Source organism: Daucus carota, chromosome 9, assembly GCF_001625215.2.
Source record: "Daucus carota subsp. sativus chromosome 9, DH1 v3.0, whole genome shotgun sequence".
In the NCBI taxonomy this organism is placed as follows: Eukaryota; Viridiplantae; Streptophyta; class Magnoliopsida; order Apiales; family Apiaceae; genus Daucus; species Daucus carota.
The window spans coordinates 2,346,552-2,366,270 of NC_030389.2; the positions used below are offsets into that span (position 1 = coordinate 2,346,552).

The following is a 19,719-nucleotide window of genomic DNA, read 5'->3' on the forward strand; positions in this document are numbered from 1 at the left end:
CCATGGACCCCCGAAAACATACAACGGGGGTACTTAGCAAATACAACAACTAGCATGGCGGTAACGCCATCTAAAACGCCTCATCCTCCTCGCTCGAGTCGCTCGCGGAAAGCTCGTTGTGAATGAGCTGCAACTGCGCCCAAATCGCACCACGGCGTTTCACCTGGCGGGCACGAACACGCTCCATCTTCTTGTGATAAGATTCATGCAGGTCTTTGTTCTTCTGCATCAACTCCTCAAGGGCACCTCGGGCACGGGTGCTAAGCGGCTCGTCAATCCACACTTCATAGTAACAATCACCCGCAACACAAGCCTCCATACGCCGCCCAGCATTCCGGCCACCCCAGATAGTCTTCATCACCACAGGACGATCACAGTAACAGCGAGAGCCTGCAAGATTGGACATGGTTAACACAATTTTTGCAGCACACAAGGAGGAAACAACAAAGGTGTGAAGGAGCATAATACCTCCGTTTCAGGGGCAGGCTATTTATACTACTCCCTCGCACGTGCCTGGCAGCCACCTGTCACAAAGCAAGCATATAACTTAAGGGGAAGGACGACCACCGCCATCCCTCCCCTAGACCAAATCCACACGCAACAACAAAAATATAGCAAGGCATGGCCGCGTATCCGCAACCATGCCCTGACAACGGCAAGGCTCCAACCTGTAAACTCGAGCAAGCAACACAAAGCACAAGCATATACACGCAACTTAAAAGCAAAACAAAAGCATATTAAACGCACAGCCCAAATCCACACACAAGTCAACCGCCATTGTACGGCAAATTACAATCCCAAAAGAATAAGTTCAAATAGTCTAACCAGCCAAGTTCAAACGTAACTTCAAAAGCAACAGTTTAGAGACAAAGGAGTTAAATGGTGGGGGTCTCGGTCGAGTCATCAACAAGCTCTTCATCTCCCTCCGGGGTGGCAGCTTCGGTTCCGGGTTGCTTCTCTGCATCAGCCATGACCGTGTCCGGATTCTCCCTTTCCTCAGCTGCGGAGCGGGAAACCTCTGTTTCCTCAGCAGCGGGATTCTCATCCACGGTCTCCAAAGCTTTTGGACTCTTTGTCCCAGCGCTACCTCCAGAGCTGCCACTCGCGCTCTCAAGCTCCTTCACCCGCTCAGCAAGCTTCTTGTTCTTCTTCTTCCTCTTGTGCGCCTTAGACTTTGCTTTCTTCAAGGAAGATGCCAGATCCGCTACCCGCTTCTCCAAAGCGTCACCACCGGAAGAAGAACCACCCGCGCCCGCCACTAAGCTCAAATACTCTGCACTTTCTTTCACAGAAGAGACTCCCTCCTCAAAAGCTTTGGCCAAGGCAGCCCGATATTCAACACTTGCCTGATATTTCCGGATGGCCATCTCCTCAGTGGGTCGCGACGCAACCATAGCTTCAGCTTCTTCGGCACGCTTACGCAGCTCGGTGAAAGTCCGCTCCGAGGCCGCCTCCTTCCCCTCCCAAAACAGCCTTTGGGTCTCCAACTCCTTGTCCACAAGACCCCTTCGGTCCAAAAGCACCTGCCAGTCAGCTTTGAGAGTCTCCATCTCTTGGGCAAGTTCTTTCTTTTGATCCTCGACTGCATGGAAGTTCTCCACCAAGGTCTTCTTTTGACCTTCAAGGTCAGCAACCTGCTTCCGCAGTGCAATGTTGTCCTGGCGGAACATCTCTCCCCGGGTGCTTAACGCCAAGTCATACCCTCGAGCCTGCGACAACCATCAGAAAACATATCACAACCCGCATACACAAAAATTACAACGCTAAGTGCAAAAGCAACTGCACAACACATACCTTCCTGTGATGGAGCTCGGAACGACGCACCAGCTTTTTCCATCCCAACCCATCCAACTTCTCAAAATCATCTTCAGTAAGGCCAACCTGTCCTGGTGGCCCGGCTCCGAACAAATTCCCTCGCCCCACACGGCGGGCATCCACAGGTCCCAATTCATCCTCGGTCCCGGATGCGTCCCCAGCACTAACACCTGCTATCAAATCCACATTGCCACGGCGCTTCACACGGCGCCCAATCTGGGCACTCAAGGTCAACTTCCGACCACTGCCAGCACTGCGAACCCGTTTCCTCCGTCTGGGAACCTCGGGGGTCTGTCCCTCTGTTGTCGGACTCTCCAGCATCAATACAGTTGGCGTCCCGCCAGCCTCAACACTTTCTTTTTCTTCAACTACACGGGACGATCCCGCCTCCACAGCTTTCCCGCCAGCCTGTGCACTGACCTCAGTTTCACCCTCCCCGCCAAGACCATCGTCAAACTCGCCCGCAGTGGTATGACCGCCGCCTTCTCTTTCTTCGCTGTCCGCAATCTCATGGATCTCAGGACTCCTCTCAACGTCCTCCTCATCGTCATCTGCATCCCCAAACATACCTTGGTTTTCCACCTCCCCACTTGGCACATTTTCTTCCTGCTCAGTCACGGGTTCCGGTTCATCCCTCAAGAGCAGCACGCGGCCTCGGGACGCCGTCCCCGAAGTAGAGGCACCAATGGCCGTTCCCGCAGTTTGCACCACCGCCCCCCGTGTCGCCCTAGCAGCCGCGCGTCCCGCTCGGCTTTGCGCCGGCGTGCGTCGCCTTGCCTGCGACCGCCCTTCACCTTCAACCCGGGCAGCACCCCTATACCTGGGGGGATTTCGGTTTAGCAGGCCCGTGAGCAATTTTATCTCTTCTTCATCAGTCATGCCCTCCAAGGGCGGCAACTCCGTCAATCGCGGGTCCAGGACTGCAAGTTCAAGCAACATATCACAACACTATAAAGCCAAAAACCCCCCAAACACAAAGCAAATTCCCCCCACATTTAGTAAAGTCAAAAACTTACGCAAGTATAGTTGCAGCCTCCCGTTCTCAAAGAATGCACTCTTGGTCCAGGTGCTCCCCAACGCCTTTGTAATACCAACCAGTATCTCCACGTCAACCGCGGACAATTGATCCCGCGGCGCGCGATAACTCTTCTCTACTTTCCGAGCCATGTTAGGCATCCACGCCAATTCGCCGCCCGCCACCACCAGAAACTCATATTGCCAGTCCGTCATGCTATTTGGAAAATCAAAAGGCATATAGTCCACAAGCTCTCTGCCAATCACGCTGCTCTTATTGGCAAAAGGCAACTCCACAAACGGCTTGGCCGTGCTAGTCTTGATGTTAAACAAATGAAAAAAAGCCTTCAGAGTAGGCTGCTTCGCTAGCGCAGTACAGCTCGCTATAAACCAGTTAATAGCCCGGATCGCGTTGGGCGTGATCTGCGAGATAGAGCACTTCAAATGCACGCAGACAAGGTCCCACATAAAACGATGCATCGGGAACCTCAAGCCCGCCTTCAGCTGTTCGAGGGTCACACATATGGACCCGCCAGCACCACGATGATGCAACCTCTCCTCTTCCCGGGCAGGCCGCCAGCTATAGTCACTCCCAAACCTAAACAGCTTCGCCATGTATGGCCCATACTCCGCCACATTGAACGTACTCCTCCTCTGGAGATGATCACAGCCTGCCAGTTCTTGCTCCACCTTGGCATTGTTTATCTCCACTGGGCGTATCTTGAAGGTCCGGTAGAAACTACTCTGATCCTCAAAAAACCTGTAATGCAGGTCTTTCGGCGGGAGTGGAATGGTAAACCGCGGAAAATCCCGCCATCTACCAGACAAGCTAATCAGCGGCTTTGCCTCCCGCGTCACGGGATCAAAACAATCTTCCCCAGGCATGGCAGCCATTTCTTCTTCAGTACCCGGATGAATAGCTTCCAGACGCACCTCTTCAGCCACAGCAGTCATCAATTACCTGCAAGATGGCCACACAGAGAACAACCCGTTACATACATCGTCTCAATCCCGTCAACAACGGCGGCATACAGACAGACAGAAACACATTTCACAAACAATCCCTTTTTGTTACCCGCAACCCCCATACAAACATATTATCAAACACCTACAGTACAAACACGTGCAACCGCCGCATATTACAAACCTTAAAACTTCGACCTAGCCCTAATGGTGCACAACCCGAGACGACAATCCCGAGGTCGGTACATCGCCCTCATACCGCAAACGCCACCGTGAAGACGGCAGCCACGGCAACAAAAGCTTCACTACTACCACCACAAATCAAAGACGAAAACACACACATTCAGACGATTAACATAACTAAAGGGCAAGACCTAACACACCGATCTACTCACACTACGGCGCGAACACAAGATTACGACACTCAGAAACGCCGGCGAAGCAACCAAACACATAAAGCACAGTAAAAGCAGCAGCAACACGATGAAAACAAAAAAAAAAGCAGAGTACACAGACATCAACAAGATACGATTCAGCCGCAACATTAAAAGAAAAGACAAGCATAAACTTGAAGGATCGCCGGCGATGCTTACTTGTTAACGGAAATGACAAAGAGAACGGTTGCACTTTACTCCTCCGGACGACCTCTCGCAACTTACAGGTGAAAAAGCGGAGCACTTCGAAAAAACTAAAGCTTCAGACAAATATACTCAAAACTGGGTTTTATCACATACATATATACTCCCACAATTACCAAGAGATGCATTAACTGCATGGCCACGTGCACACACACGATTGGCTCAGAAACTGCACTATCACACCCACCCCTCCTCAAAAGCCGCATAAACCGTACTTCATCCCCAAAAAACCCCCAACTTTGAAAACCGGTGTCTCTTCGATTACCCATGTACACAACTACATATACGCCACTCTACTTATCAAATCTCACCCACAACATTCTCGCATTCAATTTTATTCCCCATTTATTACCCACTTTATTACCAGTCATAAATTGGTCGAAGACAAAAAACATAAATACAAGCAAGCCAAAAGCCAGCGGGAAAGCAAAATACTTCACATATATATATTAAGATTCTTTTTTAATACAAGCCAAAGCGGACTCAGTCCGCGACAAGGAAGCCCTACTCTACAGCTGAGCCTCCAACTCCGCAATGCGGGCTTGGACATCCACTAGCCTCTCTTGCAACTCGTCCCTTTCTTCCCGGGCCGCAGCCAGCCTCTCCGCCACCGTAGCCTCCGGCGCGGGTTCCGGACGGTCAATGGGTACATACCACCGCCCATTGATCTGCACCGCCGCTCGTCCGCGTCCCGGCACCAGCATCCTCTCATACACCTCCTCAAGGAGGTCGTCGTAGGGAAGGCCGTCTTCCAGCATATCAGCCAACCTCCTAGCAAAAGGATCGGTCGGCAAATCGTTGAACAAAGTGAGAAGTTCAACCCTTCTCATCCAACGCATCTGCGTCCTGTAACTACCACTGGACACATCACTACCATTGCTCACAGACGCCGAAGAATTATCAGACATTTTTTACGGTACTCCCACAAGAAAAAGCACGACTTGACAATTAGCAGAGAAGAAAGAAGTCGAACGCACAGATGAAGTGTACAAATGAACTTCTCTAGCCTTTATATAGCCACAGCCACAGCCCCGCAATAAAAGCAGATGGTGTTCCCAAAGCGTTCAAACTTCCCACAGGCGTTTCCTAGGTCAAATATAACTCAAACACACCTGGAAAACCAGCGGTCAACAGCCTCCTCAGTGAATGTCTGTGCAGTGCATTTAATGCACACGGACACCCACAAGCTACCAGTCCACACAACTTCAACACCCACAACCTTCCCGCCAGATCTTCCCTCATTATTGGCCGCGTCCAATACTTGGGGGGCACATTTTCATTTTACTTCAAATTTTAATCTTCCCTCATTATTGGCCGCGTCCAATACTTGGGGGGCACATTTTCATTTTACTTCAAATTTTTTAATCTTCCCTCATTATTGGCCGCGTCCAATACTTGGGGGGCACATTTTCATTTTACTTCAAATTTTTATCTTCCCTCATTATTGGCCGCGTCCAATACTTGGGGGGCACATTTTCATTTTACTTCACATTTTTATCTTCCCTCCCTCATTATTGGCCGCGTCCAATACTTGGGGGGCACATTTTCATTTTTATGCAAAATTTTTTAATCTTCCCTCATTATTGGCCGCGTCCAATACTTGGGGGGCACATTTTCATTTTTATTCAAAATTTTTCTTAATCTTCCCTCATTATTGGCCGCGTCCAATACTTGGGGGGCACATTTTCATTTTACTTCAAATTTTTATCTTCCCTCATTATTGGCCGCGTCCAATACTTGGGGGGCACATTTTCATTTTACTTCACATTTTTAATCTTCCCTCATTATTGGCCGCGTCCAATACTTGGGGGGCACATTTTCATTTTACTTCAAATTTTTATCTTCCCTCCCTCATTATTGGCCGCGTCCAAAACTTGGGGGGCACATTTTCATTTTTATGCAAAATTTTTTAATCTTCCCTCATTATTGGCCGCGTCCAATACTTGGGGGGCACATTTTCATTTTTATTCAAAATTTTTTTAATCTTCCCTCATTATTGGCCGCGTCCAATACTTGGGGGGCACATTTTATCTTCCCTCCCTCATTATTGGCCGCGTCCAATACTTGGGGGGCACAACCCTCATTTTTACTACGTGTTCTGTCCGCTTCAAAACTTTATCGCAGGAACTAAACTCAAACACAGAGGCAACACAAGGCGATAAGCGAATAAACAGTTTCACATTAAAACAGAAATTAAATTACAATCAGACACGGGCTACTCCCGCATCGCAACTACCTAAGGAAGCTGAGCCCTCAGCTCCACAATCCGCTCATCTACAGCTTCGAGCCTGGTAAGCAGGCCTTCCCTCTCCACCTCCGCGTCCCGCAACCGCTCCCGCACCGTAACACCAGGAGGGACAGGCGGGTTGTCAATCGGCACCATCAAACGCCCATCCACCTCCTCCGCGTCCCGGGCACGACCCGGTAGCAGAAGCTCATGGTAAACAATCTCCAGAGTAGACTCATAGGACTGCTCCTCGTCCTCCAGAGCCTCCGCGATTCTCACCGTGATAAGCTCGGCCGGCAACCGGCGAATCCGGTTGATCAGATCCTGTCGCCGGCGCCACTCGCTCGACCGGCCATAGTACAGGTTAGAACTAGCTGCAGAGCTGTCGGAAGACATATCACCTGCACGAAACAAACCAAGACAAGACGACCGGTTAAAAGCTCCGATCGGACAACAAATAAGAAAATCGATGATCACTACGCCGGAAAAGCCTAGACTCGAACACTCACCAATATTGCAGAGACAAGCTGTTACAAGGATACGCGATGAACTGAGCACTTTTCACCAAGATAAAAACTCCCTTTATATAGACAGCACTCCAGCCCTTTGAACTTCAGCCGTTACTTCCCTAGGCAGTTGAAGCGCCATAAAATACACATCCATCACCCCCGTCAAAAGCCTCATACACGTATCCGTGCCAGTAATTAATTGGCACAAATATCCGCACAAAATACCATCAGTCAAATTAACCTTGCATGCAGTTACAGCATCAACCACTCACAATAAGCCACGTGGAAAAAACCGTACACTCCCCATACGGAACGACAAGACCAGGCGGCAAAAAGCTTCACACCTTTTGAAAATTTTGAAATCTATGACCCAGCAAACACAAACCGGGTAAATCGAAGCCCATAGCCCGCCACATCAATCCAACCACTCAAAAATACACACTTGCACAAATACAACCCGGGACGGCACCTTTGCGGGAAAGATTTTACTTACTCCCCCCACCCGCTAAAGCAGATGGAAGGAGTAGGGGGGCAATGATAAGGTACCACGCTACAGGAACCGCCAACAGTACCTGCCCCCGCTACAGGACTTGGAGATCCCCAAAGTCAGACCTCATCATTACTAAGTACAAGGCAAACAGGATAATAAGCATGCACAAATCCCAAAAGGACAGAGAAAAGGACAGTAGCTGCACCAAAGCAGCCACCCATGCTGGGGAGTGTCCACAGACCCATTCCCGCCACTGTAGCAACAGTGGCGGCCAAGGGCCTATATAAAGGACTCCCCAGCCAAAGTGGAAGGTAAGTGCAAATTCCTCCCCAAAACTCTCTCTAAAAAGCATCTCTCGCCATACATTTAGAGTGAAAACTCTCTGATTTCCCTTACTTGTCAAGCACATCCAAATCACTGATTATCACGCCGGAGGCGCCTCACGGGATGTCACCCCCCGTGTAGCGTTGTTTTGCAGGTTAGGTCCTGCCTGAAGCTTCCCGGAACAGTGCACTGGAACCCTAGACGAGATTTGGAGTTATCAGAAATGCATAAAACATATATTCCACAAGCAATGAATATTTTATAAGAAAATCCTGGCATAACATTTGCTAGTATATCCGAACACTGATTACATTACAAATCATTATAAACACACGTATGACGTAACCAAACACCTAACCGAGAAACCTGACTTGCAAAATAAAATTACAAAATGTCCCGGATTCTCCTACGACCACATACGGACAAGGCAGAATATTTATAGCACGTATTCATTCTAATATGTCAAGGATCGTTAAGCATTTTTTCTCATTCATGAAATACGAGACCAAACTCGCAGCTACGGGAGCAATATCCACTTCAATTGCATCTGGAGTTTGTGCAACCATAACACCACCAAGGTACGCCGTCTGCGGTCTTCGAATCGTCGACGAGTTCTCGAGCTTGTGCAGCCAAGACAGTGAACGCGATAAGGTTTCCGATTCCCATAATAACCAAACCATAAACTATGTTATCAGAATCATACATGAAGAGAAGACCACAGCAATGAATATCGGTGATCAACAGAAAAGAAGCTAGAGAAAACAACGCAGCATATCGGAAAGCTATCCAATTCTTACTCCATACCGCAACGTTCCTACGAAAAGCACGATCAGAATTATGCATCTTTCGAATCATTTAAACCAAATTAAATTTTTTAAAAATGAGAGACGAAGTAAAATATTTATTATTCACCTGTAAACGCTAGATTCTTGGCCAAGTTTCACAGCTTCGCGAGAAGACTCGTAGGTGACGTCATGTGGATTGCTTCTTGCATATTGGCTGACGACATCATGTGGTTTGCTTTGTTTTTGCGCCATCTTGGCGATTCTGCTACGCACTTTTGCAGCTCCGGCTGTTTCGAAACAAGTCTTTCAATAATATCAGCAAGTGTCAATTAGTTGGCCAAAAGAAGTCTTTATCCAATTTGACAATGTTCTGTTGATATTATTATATTAATGAAATGTGGGCATCTGGATACATCCTGTCCACACACGGATGATAATCGTAGTCGGCAAGTCTCGGAAACTTACACTACTATACTGTATACGCTAATTTTTTTATAAAATCTATGTAGTTGCGTGTACATAGATATGCAAAACTACTACTCTCTCTATCGTGTACATAGATATGCAAAACTACTACTCTCTCTATCCCTCTCATTTGTTTACGGTTACTATTTTAGTATGTCCCTCTCATTTCTTTACATTACCATAAATAATAAATTTTTCTCATCATTACACCCACTATCTTCCCCCACTATCTCATATTTAACAATAAAAATTACTATTACACCCACTACTTTCCTCCACTATCTCAAATCTATTATTAAATATTGATAGTTCCCACCACTTTACCCACTTTTTATCTAACTTTACTCATTTTTCATACATTGTCTTGGTCTCCGTGTCCCCCTCCAATATAAACAATTGAGGGGGACGGAGGGAGTATGTGGGTGTTTGTTTACCCCCTTAAAAGCCCACCTTGAAGCACTTATTCGTACCGTTTGTATAATAAATCAAGAAACACTTATAAAAAGTTAGGAACGCTAGCTTTTGTTTCAGGACTTTTACTTCTTTGCCAAACACTTTAATCACTTATAAGTCTTAACTAGGTTTTAACTTTTACTCCACTTTTTTATTTTAAGCAAGAAGCACTTATTTTAAGCTCACCCAAACGGTCCCTATATCCATCCGAATTTTGAGGAGCTCTAAAACTTGCGGAAGACACGACTAATATTTTACTTTTTTTAAGAAAAATCCTAGAGACCCTGGAAAATTATTTTAAAATTTTTCCTAAATGATGTGTAAAGTGTGATTGGTTGCTTTCACTACCATGATAATCACCCAATCATAATATTTCACGTTTGTGTCACATCATTTGGTAAAAATTCTTGGAGAAAAATTTGGTTCACGTAGCATTATCCTTTTAAGAAAATAAATAGACCAAATTAAAAAAGAGTGCGGGTTCACCTTCCGGTCAGGAATACTATCCTGTTCATATATATGCAAAAGAACTCTATCCATCCGAACTTGAAATGCTCCGAAACTTCCGAAAATGCTCCTCAGTCACAACTAACATTTTCCCTTTTAAAACAACTATTTGTTTAAGTATTTTTTATTTCACAATCAGAGTGTAGTTCACAATTAGGAAGTGATTTAGACTGGATTCTGATAAGTGTTTTTTATTAATAAAATCATTTATGTATCAAAAATAAATATTTTTACACGTTTTTTTATTAATAATTCATCCGATTAAGAAGAGGTATTTGTTCACTTCAGGATCATGAAATGCAATTCCTGTCCCGAACTTCAAACCAGTTCTTAAACCCCCCACCCCAATTTCCGAAAGAGGATTCTCTTGCTCTCTAAATTCGGGAAATTTGTTAAATTTTTTAATTATAGTTTAGTTAATAATATAAATTTTAATTAAAATAATATTAATAAGTCATTGTATATAAAATGTCTCTACTTTTATATAACATTCGGAATATTAATTCAAATTACTACTCATTTATAATAAAATTAAAAGATAAAACTAGATTTATTATTATTATTTTGCATTATGAAATGAAAAAATTTAAATAATAAAATGACGAGAATTATTTAAATTAAAAATATATACAGATTTGATTAAGACTCAGTTTTTTATGATAGTGACTAAAGTCTGTAGCAAAGGCTTGCAAGGAAATTGCAGATAACTAACAGATTCAAGCAATGTACATGATAAAGAGCATCTCCAACGGCGTTGGCTATAATTGTTGGCTAAATTGAACCTGTAAGACATTATGTAAAATTTGCTGAACCTGTAAGACATTGTACTTCAACGGTATTGGCTATATTAGAGAACGGTATTGGCTATATTAGAGCATCTCCAACCATCTAAAGCCCTTAGCTAAAAGATGAGTTGGCATACTTAAAATAAAAAGATTTAGCCAACAGCTCCAAAAACTCAACTCCAACCATGATCAGCTGTTGTCTATAAATTTAGCCAACCTCCTATGGATGGCTAAATTTGTCGAACCTCTACAGGTCTGTAACAAAATCTGTAGGAAGATTGTACATCATTTATTACCAGATTGAACTGATATATTCTATTTTAACAATTTAAAATATTAGTACTTCAACGGTATTGGCTATATTAGAGAACGGTATTGGCTATATTAGAGCATCTCCAACCATCTAAAGCCCTTAGCTAAAAGATGAGTTGGCATACTTAAAATAAAAAGATTTAGCCAACAGCTCCAAAAACTCAACTCCAACCATGATCAGCTGTTGTCTATAAATTTAGCCAACCTCCTATGGATGGCTAAATTTGTCGAACCTCTACAGGTCTGTAACAAAATCTGTAGGAAGATTGTACATCATTTATTACCAGATTGAACTGATATATTCTATTTTAACAATTTAAAATATTAATAACATACTATTTTTAAATTATAGCCAACCAATGTAGCCAGTACCATTGAAGCAAAATGTCTTACAGGTTCAGCAAATTTTATATAATGTCTTACAGGTCCAATTTAGCCAACGATTACAGCCAATGCCGTTGGAGATGCTCTTAGTTGGCTATAATTTAATAATAAAATGTTATTTATATTTTAGTTTGTTAAAATAGAATATATCAGTTCAATATGGTAATAAATGATGTGCAATCATCCTACAGATTTGTTACAGACCTGTAGAGGTTCGACAAATATAATCATCCATAGGAGGTTGGGTAAAATTATAGACAACAGATTCACGTGATTGGAGTGCGATATTTTCAAGAGGTTGGCTAAAATTTTTAAATTTGAAATGCCAACTCACTTTTTAGCTAAAGGTTTTGTATGGTTGGAGATGCTCTAACAATACAATAGAATCCTTTGTTTCTTGCATTCTTACTATATCCGTGTATTATTAATGTCAGACGCCCAATTCCGTCAAAAAAATGCTAGAAGCCCAATACAAATAAGCCCCATATAAATAGGAAATAATCAGATTTGAGATTAAACACTTGCAAATGCAAAATGTACCCATGCAAAATTTGATTAATATTGGGCCAATCCTAATCACATATGACGATGCATTTTCAGGGTAGTTGTGGGTTGCTCGGACAGGCCCGTTTATCACTCGGCAAACTTAGGGGTCATTTGTTAAATCTGGACCTTTTTTTCTGAATGATTGAAATCTGAATGAACGAATAATCTGAATGGTTTATGAAAATTGTTGTTTGTTAATTTATTTTATCTGAATGACAAAAATCATGAATTTAATATATTTTTTGAAATCATATAAATTTAATTTATTAATTATTATATATAACATATATTATTTAATCTAAGTCATTTTGTCCGGCTAAAATTCATTGCAGGTTCAATAATCACCATTTCTTTTGGTGTATAATTTATTATACTATACAATATAATATATACTTATTTTTTATTTTTTTATATCAATTCGATAATAATTTAATGATTAAATTTTCAATCATCAAACTAAAAATTCTATAATTTTATAATTTTAAATGAAGATATAAATAATATTATTAGTGAATACATGTAAGAAATAGTGATTAAAAAATTAAATACGATAATACATGATATGTGTCATAGTACTGCGCCTTGGGGTAATATACAGCGTCGTGTGATTTAAATGATTCTGGATGGTTCAGACAGATTTTTTTAGGTCAGTCGTCCAGAAGATTATGGAGTCGTCCAGCTGCATCATTCTATTATCAAACAGTCTGAATGGATGCAAAAGCACTCGTCCAGTTCAGTTGGCTTGGTTCACCCGTAAACAAATGACCCCTTAGAGCAAGTCCAAGAGTTCCCTAAATTGATGTCCTAAATTAAGATTTAAGATATTTGAAGCAAACGAGTGTTCCAACCTTAAAACACTAGGACATCCAATAAATGTCTTATTAATGAGACACTACTATGCATGTCCTAAATCATTTTAATCAATAATTTTCTCCTTCCTACTTTTCATTTCCCTTCCACAGTGATTCAAATATATTCTTATTTTAATAATAAGGCACAATAATAAGGCATATTGTTGGAGTTGATATGTGGAGATGAAGTCCTAAATCACTAGGAAACCATTTTTTATAATATTTATAGGACACTTACTAGGACATTGTTGGTGTTGTTCTTGTATGCACAAAATAACAAATTTTATGATATCCTTTATTATTATATAATACCCGAGTCTACCTGGTCTCCGGTTAACCAATCAGAAAAAAAAATTTATTATAACACCAATCGAAAATCATTCATGAATTTTAGACCAATAATATTTTTCTTCAACTTTCTTCTATTAAATTTTAACTAAAATACTAGTTTATTTCAAAAAAAAAAACTAGAATACTAGTTAACCAATCAAAAAAGAAAAATTATTTTAGTACCAACTATAAAACTACTCCTAAATTTTAGACCAATAATATTTCTTACCCAACTTTCTTTCTATTTAATTATAACTAGGATCCCAATTAACCAATTAGGAAAAAAAAAGTCACTCCTAAATTTTAGAACAATAATATTCCTTCTTCAACTTTCTTAAAAATATAATTATGTATGATATACAATTTTTTATTAGATTATGTCATGTAGTCGGCACTATCAGTTAAAAATCGATCAAATTGTAAGAAAAATGATTTTTTATTAAAATTTATCGATCTTAGTTTTATAAAGAATTCAAAACAATAATTAAAATTAAAAAAAAATCAAGATTATTCAATATAATCGTTTCTGGCTCTTCGTTTCTATATACAAATACTTATTAAAACATGTTTAAATTCATAATGCATGTTCAATATATATTTAATGATTGTGCAAGGATTCTAGAGTATAGTGTTATAATTGCTAGGAACCATTAATCAAATCATATTTTTGTAAACCTTTTTCATCTAATGACCAAAATGGAAGGTAATACATAATCCAATAACAAATTAGCCTATTTACCTTGACTTCCTTAGGCTGCTCGGTTTAATCTGTGGGGGCACTTTAGAACCCTTTGCGGTGAAAGACACTTCTTCTTGCAATGGGCTTAAACCTTACTCGCATCTGCCGTGATTTTCTCGAGCTGTCTGAAGCTGGTAAATCTGGGATTTCTGTGTTAATATATGTGTTTATCTGTCTTATACTGTTGTGAACTTATCTAGATAGAGCTCAATTCTTACATGTTTTTGTTCACCAGGCACAAGGTGGATTGAAGAGACACGTGATCGCTATGTTAATTCTGTAGTACTTTGGTTTCACATGAATAAGGAGCAGATCTTGATTAAGGTTTTCTTCTTAGTTGTATTCATGTTTGTGAGATTGTGTCTAAGTCATGGCTCATGACTTGCTGAATTAAGTAGAGGTGTTGATAATATGTTGCTTTTTATATTGCTTTTTATAAATTACCTTTGTGTTTCGTATATTAACTATTGTTTTTACAATTCCTTTGTGGAATATGTTGCATATTAATTACGGTATGTTTTAGGTTTATGAATAACAATCAATAAGTTTGGCCAAAAGGTTTGTGCAAGTGGAAATTTCATTTTGAACACTGAAGTTTATAGAATATTATATCTGCAGTGATGACTCACCAAAATGTTCAAGTTTAATTTGTGCAGTGTTGTATTGAATTGGAATTAATTGCTTTGAGTTGCTTACAGAGCTTCATCCTTTATAATTTATATCTGGTGACAAACATTAGCAGTTTCTCCTTATTTTTGGGCTTTAAATGTTTTTCTTTTGGCTTAATGACCTTTTAGCCCTTCAAGTTTGGGTGGAAGTTCCGATGCGACCTCGAAGTTTAAAAACGTACCTTTCGACGTTGGTATTCAAATTTGCGATTACTCTTTTAAGTCTATATCTCAACTTACTTTATTCTTTGAAAATACTATGAGGACTTGTATCTAGATTGGTTTTCAAAGGTTTTCAATGCTACTGTATCATGAAATGTAGATGAATCAAGTGCATTTCTAGGTAAATACATTTGATAAGATAATGTGAAGTCTGAAATTGGAAGAAGAGAGTTGTTTGTACTATCTAATTGGCTTAGTTTGATTTTTTGAAATTTATTAGAAATTACCTGTGTGTTTTGTAAATAATTTGTTGCCTTTCCATCTTCTTTACTTAATTTATATATGACGACAGAGATTATATGACCATGATTTACATCAATCAGCCCTGTACAGATTTCTTATTCTATCTACATTGTTAATGCAGTTTGAAATATCAACTTTGAGTCCAGTTTTAAGCTTTAACTCTGAGCTAAAATCATGTCATATATTAACTGATCCCTTGTAATAATAATTTTAAGACTTAAAGCACAATTTTATGTCATGTGTATAACACAATTTCATTCTTCGTAACTGCTTGTACGAACTTGTTTCCAGATTGGTTTTATATCTGTGTTTTGATATGTTTTTATATATGCAGTTCAAGAAGAACCCGGTTCTTTGTGTGGCAGTTGTACTTCTGCTGGCACTCATTGTCATTCATAGCCCTATTCTAGGTTATGAAGGGGCTGTACCGAGATGGATAGCGAGCTGGATAGCATGGATGTCAATTTTTGCCGTTATCAGTCTCACTTATCAGATTTTTGTGGAAATGAAAAGATTCAAGTTAACATGGAAGAAATATAAGAAAGTATATTGTTCAGGTATGTTATTGGACACCTGAGGCACCTTGAGCAAGTAATCGCATTTCCAACAATTGTGGATATATCTGGATGGCTCCTTACTGTAATTCAAATGGGGGTACAGATACTGTAGATGTGGAGGATATCAAATTGTTGTATGTGCAATTTATGAAGCGGTGGTGTAGAGGATCAACTCTTTGCGAATTTGGTACCTATGTCAGAGAACGCTTAATATATCTGTATATGTTGTTGATACAATTCGAAGTAGTGCCATTGTATTAATTCAATGATTCATACAATCTGCAGTTTTGTGTTTTTGTTTTGGCACTAGAATACATTGTGTAAAAACACATAATATATGAAGTTATAAAGTTAGAAGTTAAGGATCCAATCTGGGTTGAATTCTGTTTTGTTAGTCAATTTTTTTTTTGGCTTAGTAGGATGATATTTTTGACACAGAATCGTTATTTTATATCCTATATCCCAGATTCTCTATTTCGCTTCAGTTGGGAGCTCCACTTATTCTGAAGTTCTTAATAATCTTCAGCAAAGAGGTATGTTTCTAATTACTCAAGAGTACGTAAGAACTTGATCCATTCCTGCATCTGGTTTGTAAATCAATTTGTGATATACTGCGAGGTCTGTATTTAGAAAACAATACGTCATGTATTTGTATTAAATCAGAATCAAATCGATAATGCTGTTGCATCCGTTATAAAATAGTTACACAGATTCTCTGACCTTGACTGGCTTCAAGCCTTCGACTTGCAGATGCCCTGTTCTTTCTTCTGGAAATCTGTAGATGTTTGTTGTTCTATCTACATTGCTGAAGCGGTTTGAGATATCATTGGATTCGAGTCCAGTTTTGAGCTGGAGCAATGAGCAATCTATTTTTTTAGATTTAAACAAGAATTTCAACGAAGTTAAATAAACTTTCAGCCTCCATTTTATGTTGCTTCTTCCCTCCAAGAAAATAATGTAGAAACCTGTTTTTAGATTGGTTCTGCACACTCGCCTCCATGACTTTAAAAAAAATATTTTTTTTATTTTTCATAAACATAAAAGTAAATTGAGGATTCAAAAAGTATTTCTAAAAATCTCGTTTTTTTAATAATTAACTCTTTTCGCTGCGGAATTCTGGTTCTGTCATCGGTTACACATCGATGTTATTATTGTTTTTGCGGATTGAGAGAGGAATGATTTGGGGCGTTATCTTGCACTTAATTGCATGTGAAGCAGCAATGGGAGTGGTTAAAAAGGATGTTAAAGATGTGGAAAGTTAGGGGGATAGCAAGCATTATAGTAATATTTGCCGTTTTTTGTGACTAAAAAGATCTCAATAGGAATCATGTTTGGGCTTGCATTGGAATATACTTTTAAAGCTTCCGATTAGAATGACACGTACTGCCCTCGCATACATCAGTGTTATTATAAAAACTAGCTTTTTAACCCGTGCAAAGCACGGGTTGTTTTAAATATTTTTTCAATATATCTTGTATCTTTTTGTTCATTTTTTCTAAATTAAGATTATTTGTATTATAAACGTAATTTAAATGTAATATTTGTTTGTATTTGAAGTCATATCATCAGTATGTTAGGCTGCCCCGACTTATGGCTTTCTTTTCAAAGAAAATCGGACTTTTCTTTACCTGTTTATGTAAAAGTTCAGAAGCACATATAAGAAGCCGAAAATTCCATCTTTTTATCAGGACTTCTACTCTCTTTCAAACATTTTAATATATTTATAAGTCTAGACTTACTTCTCATTTATAATCCCCTTTTTTATTTTAAGAAATAAGTCACTTTTTTTAAGTTTACCCAAACGACCCCTATGTTGATGTATATATATATATATATATATACACATATCCTCACTATTATGATATTTATTAAAATATAAATACAAAAAATATACACTATTAAAAATTTTATTATATAATTAAAATACCACTCACCTAAAATTATTTGAAAATTTGTTACAAAAAAATGAGACTCTTGCCGAATTAGAGTCTTTGTCATATAGTTATTTATTACTACCTCCGTCCCACCAGGTTCTTTACGTTACTTTTTGACACGCATTTTAATGCTCCTGTAAAGTATACTTACATTATATATATATATTTTTAAAAAAATTCTTGAAAAAATGTTTAAAGTTTAAACTTTTATTCAAAAAAAGAAAAAATTAAAAATACGTTATGTAACTATACTTTACGAGAATCTTAAAATACGTGCAAACAGTGTACGTAAACTCCCTGGCGGGACGGAGGGAGTATATTTATAATCATTCGAATGTGTGTGTGTGTGTGTGTGTGTGTAATTTTATTAAATCATAATAATTAAATTCTAAAAATCGGCCGAATTAACGGATTAATCAATAATCGAACGGTTTTGATCCGATTTGTTAAAATCCAGTTAAATCGATGTCTAATTGGTAAGAGATTTAAATAATAGCTCGAAAATCAGCGACAATACAAAAATATACAAAAATTTATGGGAAAAATTAAAGTTTAAAAATTGATTATATATTGTTTTAACATATATAATATTAAATTAATTTTAAATAATGATCATGTTAATTATTCCCATTAATCGTCGTTTTTTACAACACTAGATATCTATCTACTTATATATATAATAAGACAACGAAGGACAAAAATTGTTAAGAAAATGATCGTGAAAAGTCGAATATACCCCTGCTTATCTTATAATTATAGAAAAATCATCAATTAATGCATTTATTATATTTAAACTATTATATACTATTAAATAATTATATTCCTTTGTGAGCTATACTTATGTTAATTACATTCATTGATCACTCATTTATAATAGCGTCATTATTTAATTAATTTTCACATATAGTATCAAGAATAAGTACTTAAACTTGATAAATGCAGGGATCAGAATGAGATGTATCAAACTTGATAAATATGGACAAGTTTTGTTAAAGTGACCAGAGTTAGATTCAAAATTAAGTTACGTGTCATGCAAATAATGTAAAACTCAATTAAGAGAATGATCTATTTTTAAATATCGATCGAGTAATTTCTTAACACCAAATCTAATAAATGAATGATAGATAAATAATCATCATAAAAAATTCTTAAAGAAGCATATAATATATAAATACATTTTCATTAATAATAGAGCAATAGATGATCAACTAAACTCACAATAATGGGGTGGCAATTTCGAGGAACAGGTCGTGTTTGTGTCAGCAATCGGGTCGATTTCGGGTCAAGCTAAAATCACTTAAAATTGAATAAAACTAAAAATTGAAGTGTTTAGAAATGAAATTCTAATTTCGGGTCATTTCGGGTCCATTTCGAGTCAATCGGGTGATTTTCGGGTCACTTTCGGGTTTTATCTCAGTAAATCGGGTTGCGGGTCGGATCGGGTTCAAGTCGGGTTCGGGTCGTGTCTGATATTGCCACCCCTTCTTAATTGATTGTTTCAGATTTTCCGGATTCTACCCCTTTCAATTTCAAAACAAAAGGGGTCAATAAAAAAATCAAAAAATCTACTAACTTAAAGATATTTTTCAAATTTTATATATTATCTAGGTCTTTACAAAAGACTTTAAAGATAATGAATGTATCGTCCAGTCGACGAGTGACAAACTGTAAATATATATTAATAAGTTTAAAATTAATGTCGGCCATGCATGTTCCCTAGATAAAATTCAATTAATGGTCATCTATCATATGATTATATCAAATTAATTTGTCCGGTATATCAGTATAAATGTCTCTACAAATTATGTTTTGTTAGTTCAAGTTGAATAAAAATATTATTAACATTAGTAGTTGATTTTTAAAATAAATTTATATTTATAAAATTATTTATCAAATATATTATACAAAAATTGAATTAAAATCAAAATATAAATCATAATTATAAATATGTATTGGAG

At 38.8% G+C, this 19,719-nt stretch overlaps 1 protein-coding gene and 1 long non-coding RNA gene across 2 annotated transcripts; one reads left to right on the plus strand and one right to left on the minus strand.

The window, feature by feature from the left end:
- Positions 1-8,219: 8,219 nt before the first annotated feature.
- Positions 8,220-9,121, minus strand: LOC108200859 (uncharacterized). The gene is made up of 2 exons (XR_010287206.1): positions 8,893-9,121; positions 8,220-8,794 (listed from the first exon to the last, which is right to left on the minus strand). It is a non-coding gene; the product is annotated as an uncharacterized LOC108200859 (long non-coding RNA).
- A 4,985-nt stretch (positions 9,122-14,106) lies between these two features.
- Positions 14,107-16,197, plus strand: LOC108200869 (uncharacterized). The gene is made up of 3 exons (XM_017369135.2): positions 14,107-14,271; positions 14,373-14,461; positions 15,605-16,197. Exons 1-3 carry the CDS (start codon positions 14,217-14,219, stop codon positions 15,845-15,847), a joined length of 387 nt encoding a protein of 128 aa, XP_017224624.1. The 5' UTR covers positions 14,107-14,216; the 3' UTR covers positions 15,848-16,197.
- The last annotated feature ends 3,522 nt before the right edge of the window (positions 16,198-19,719 follow it).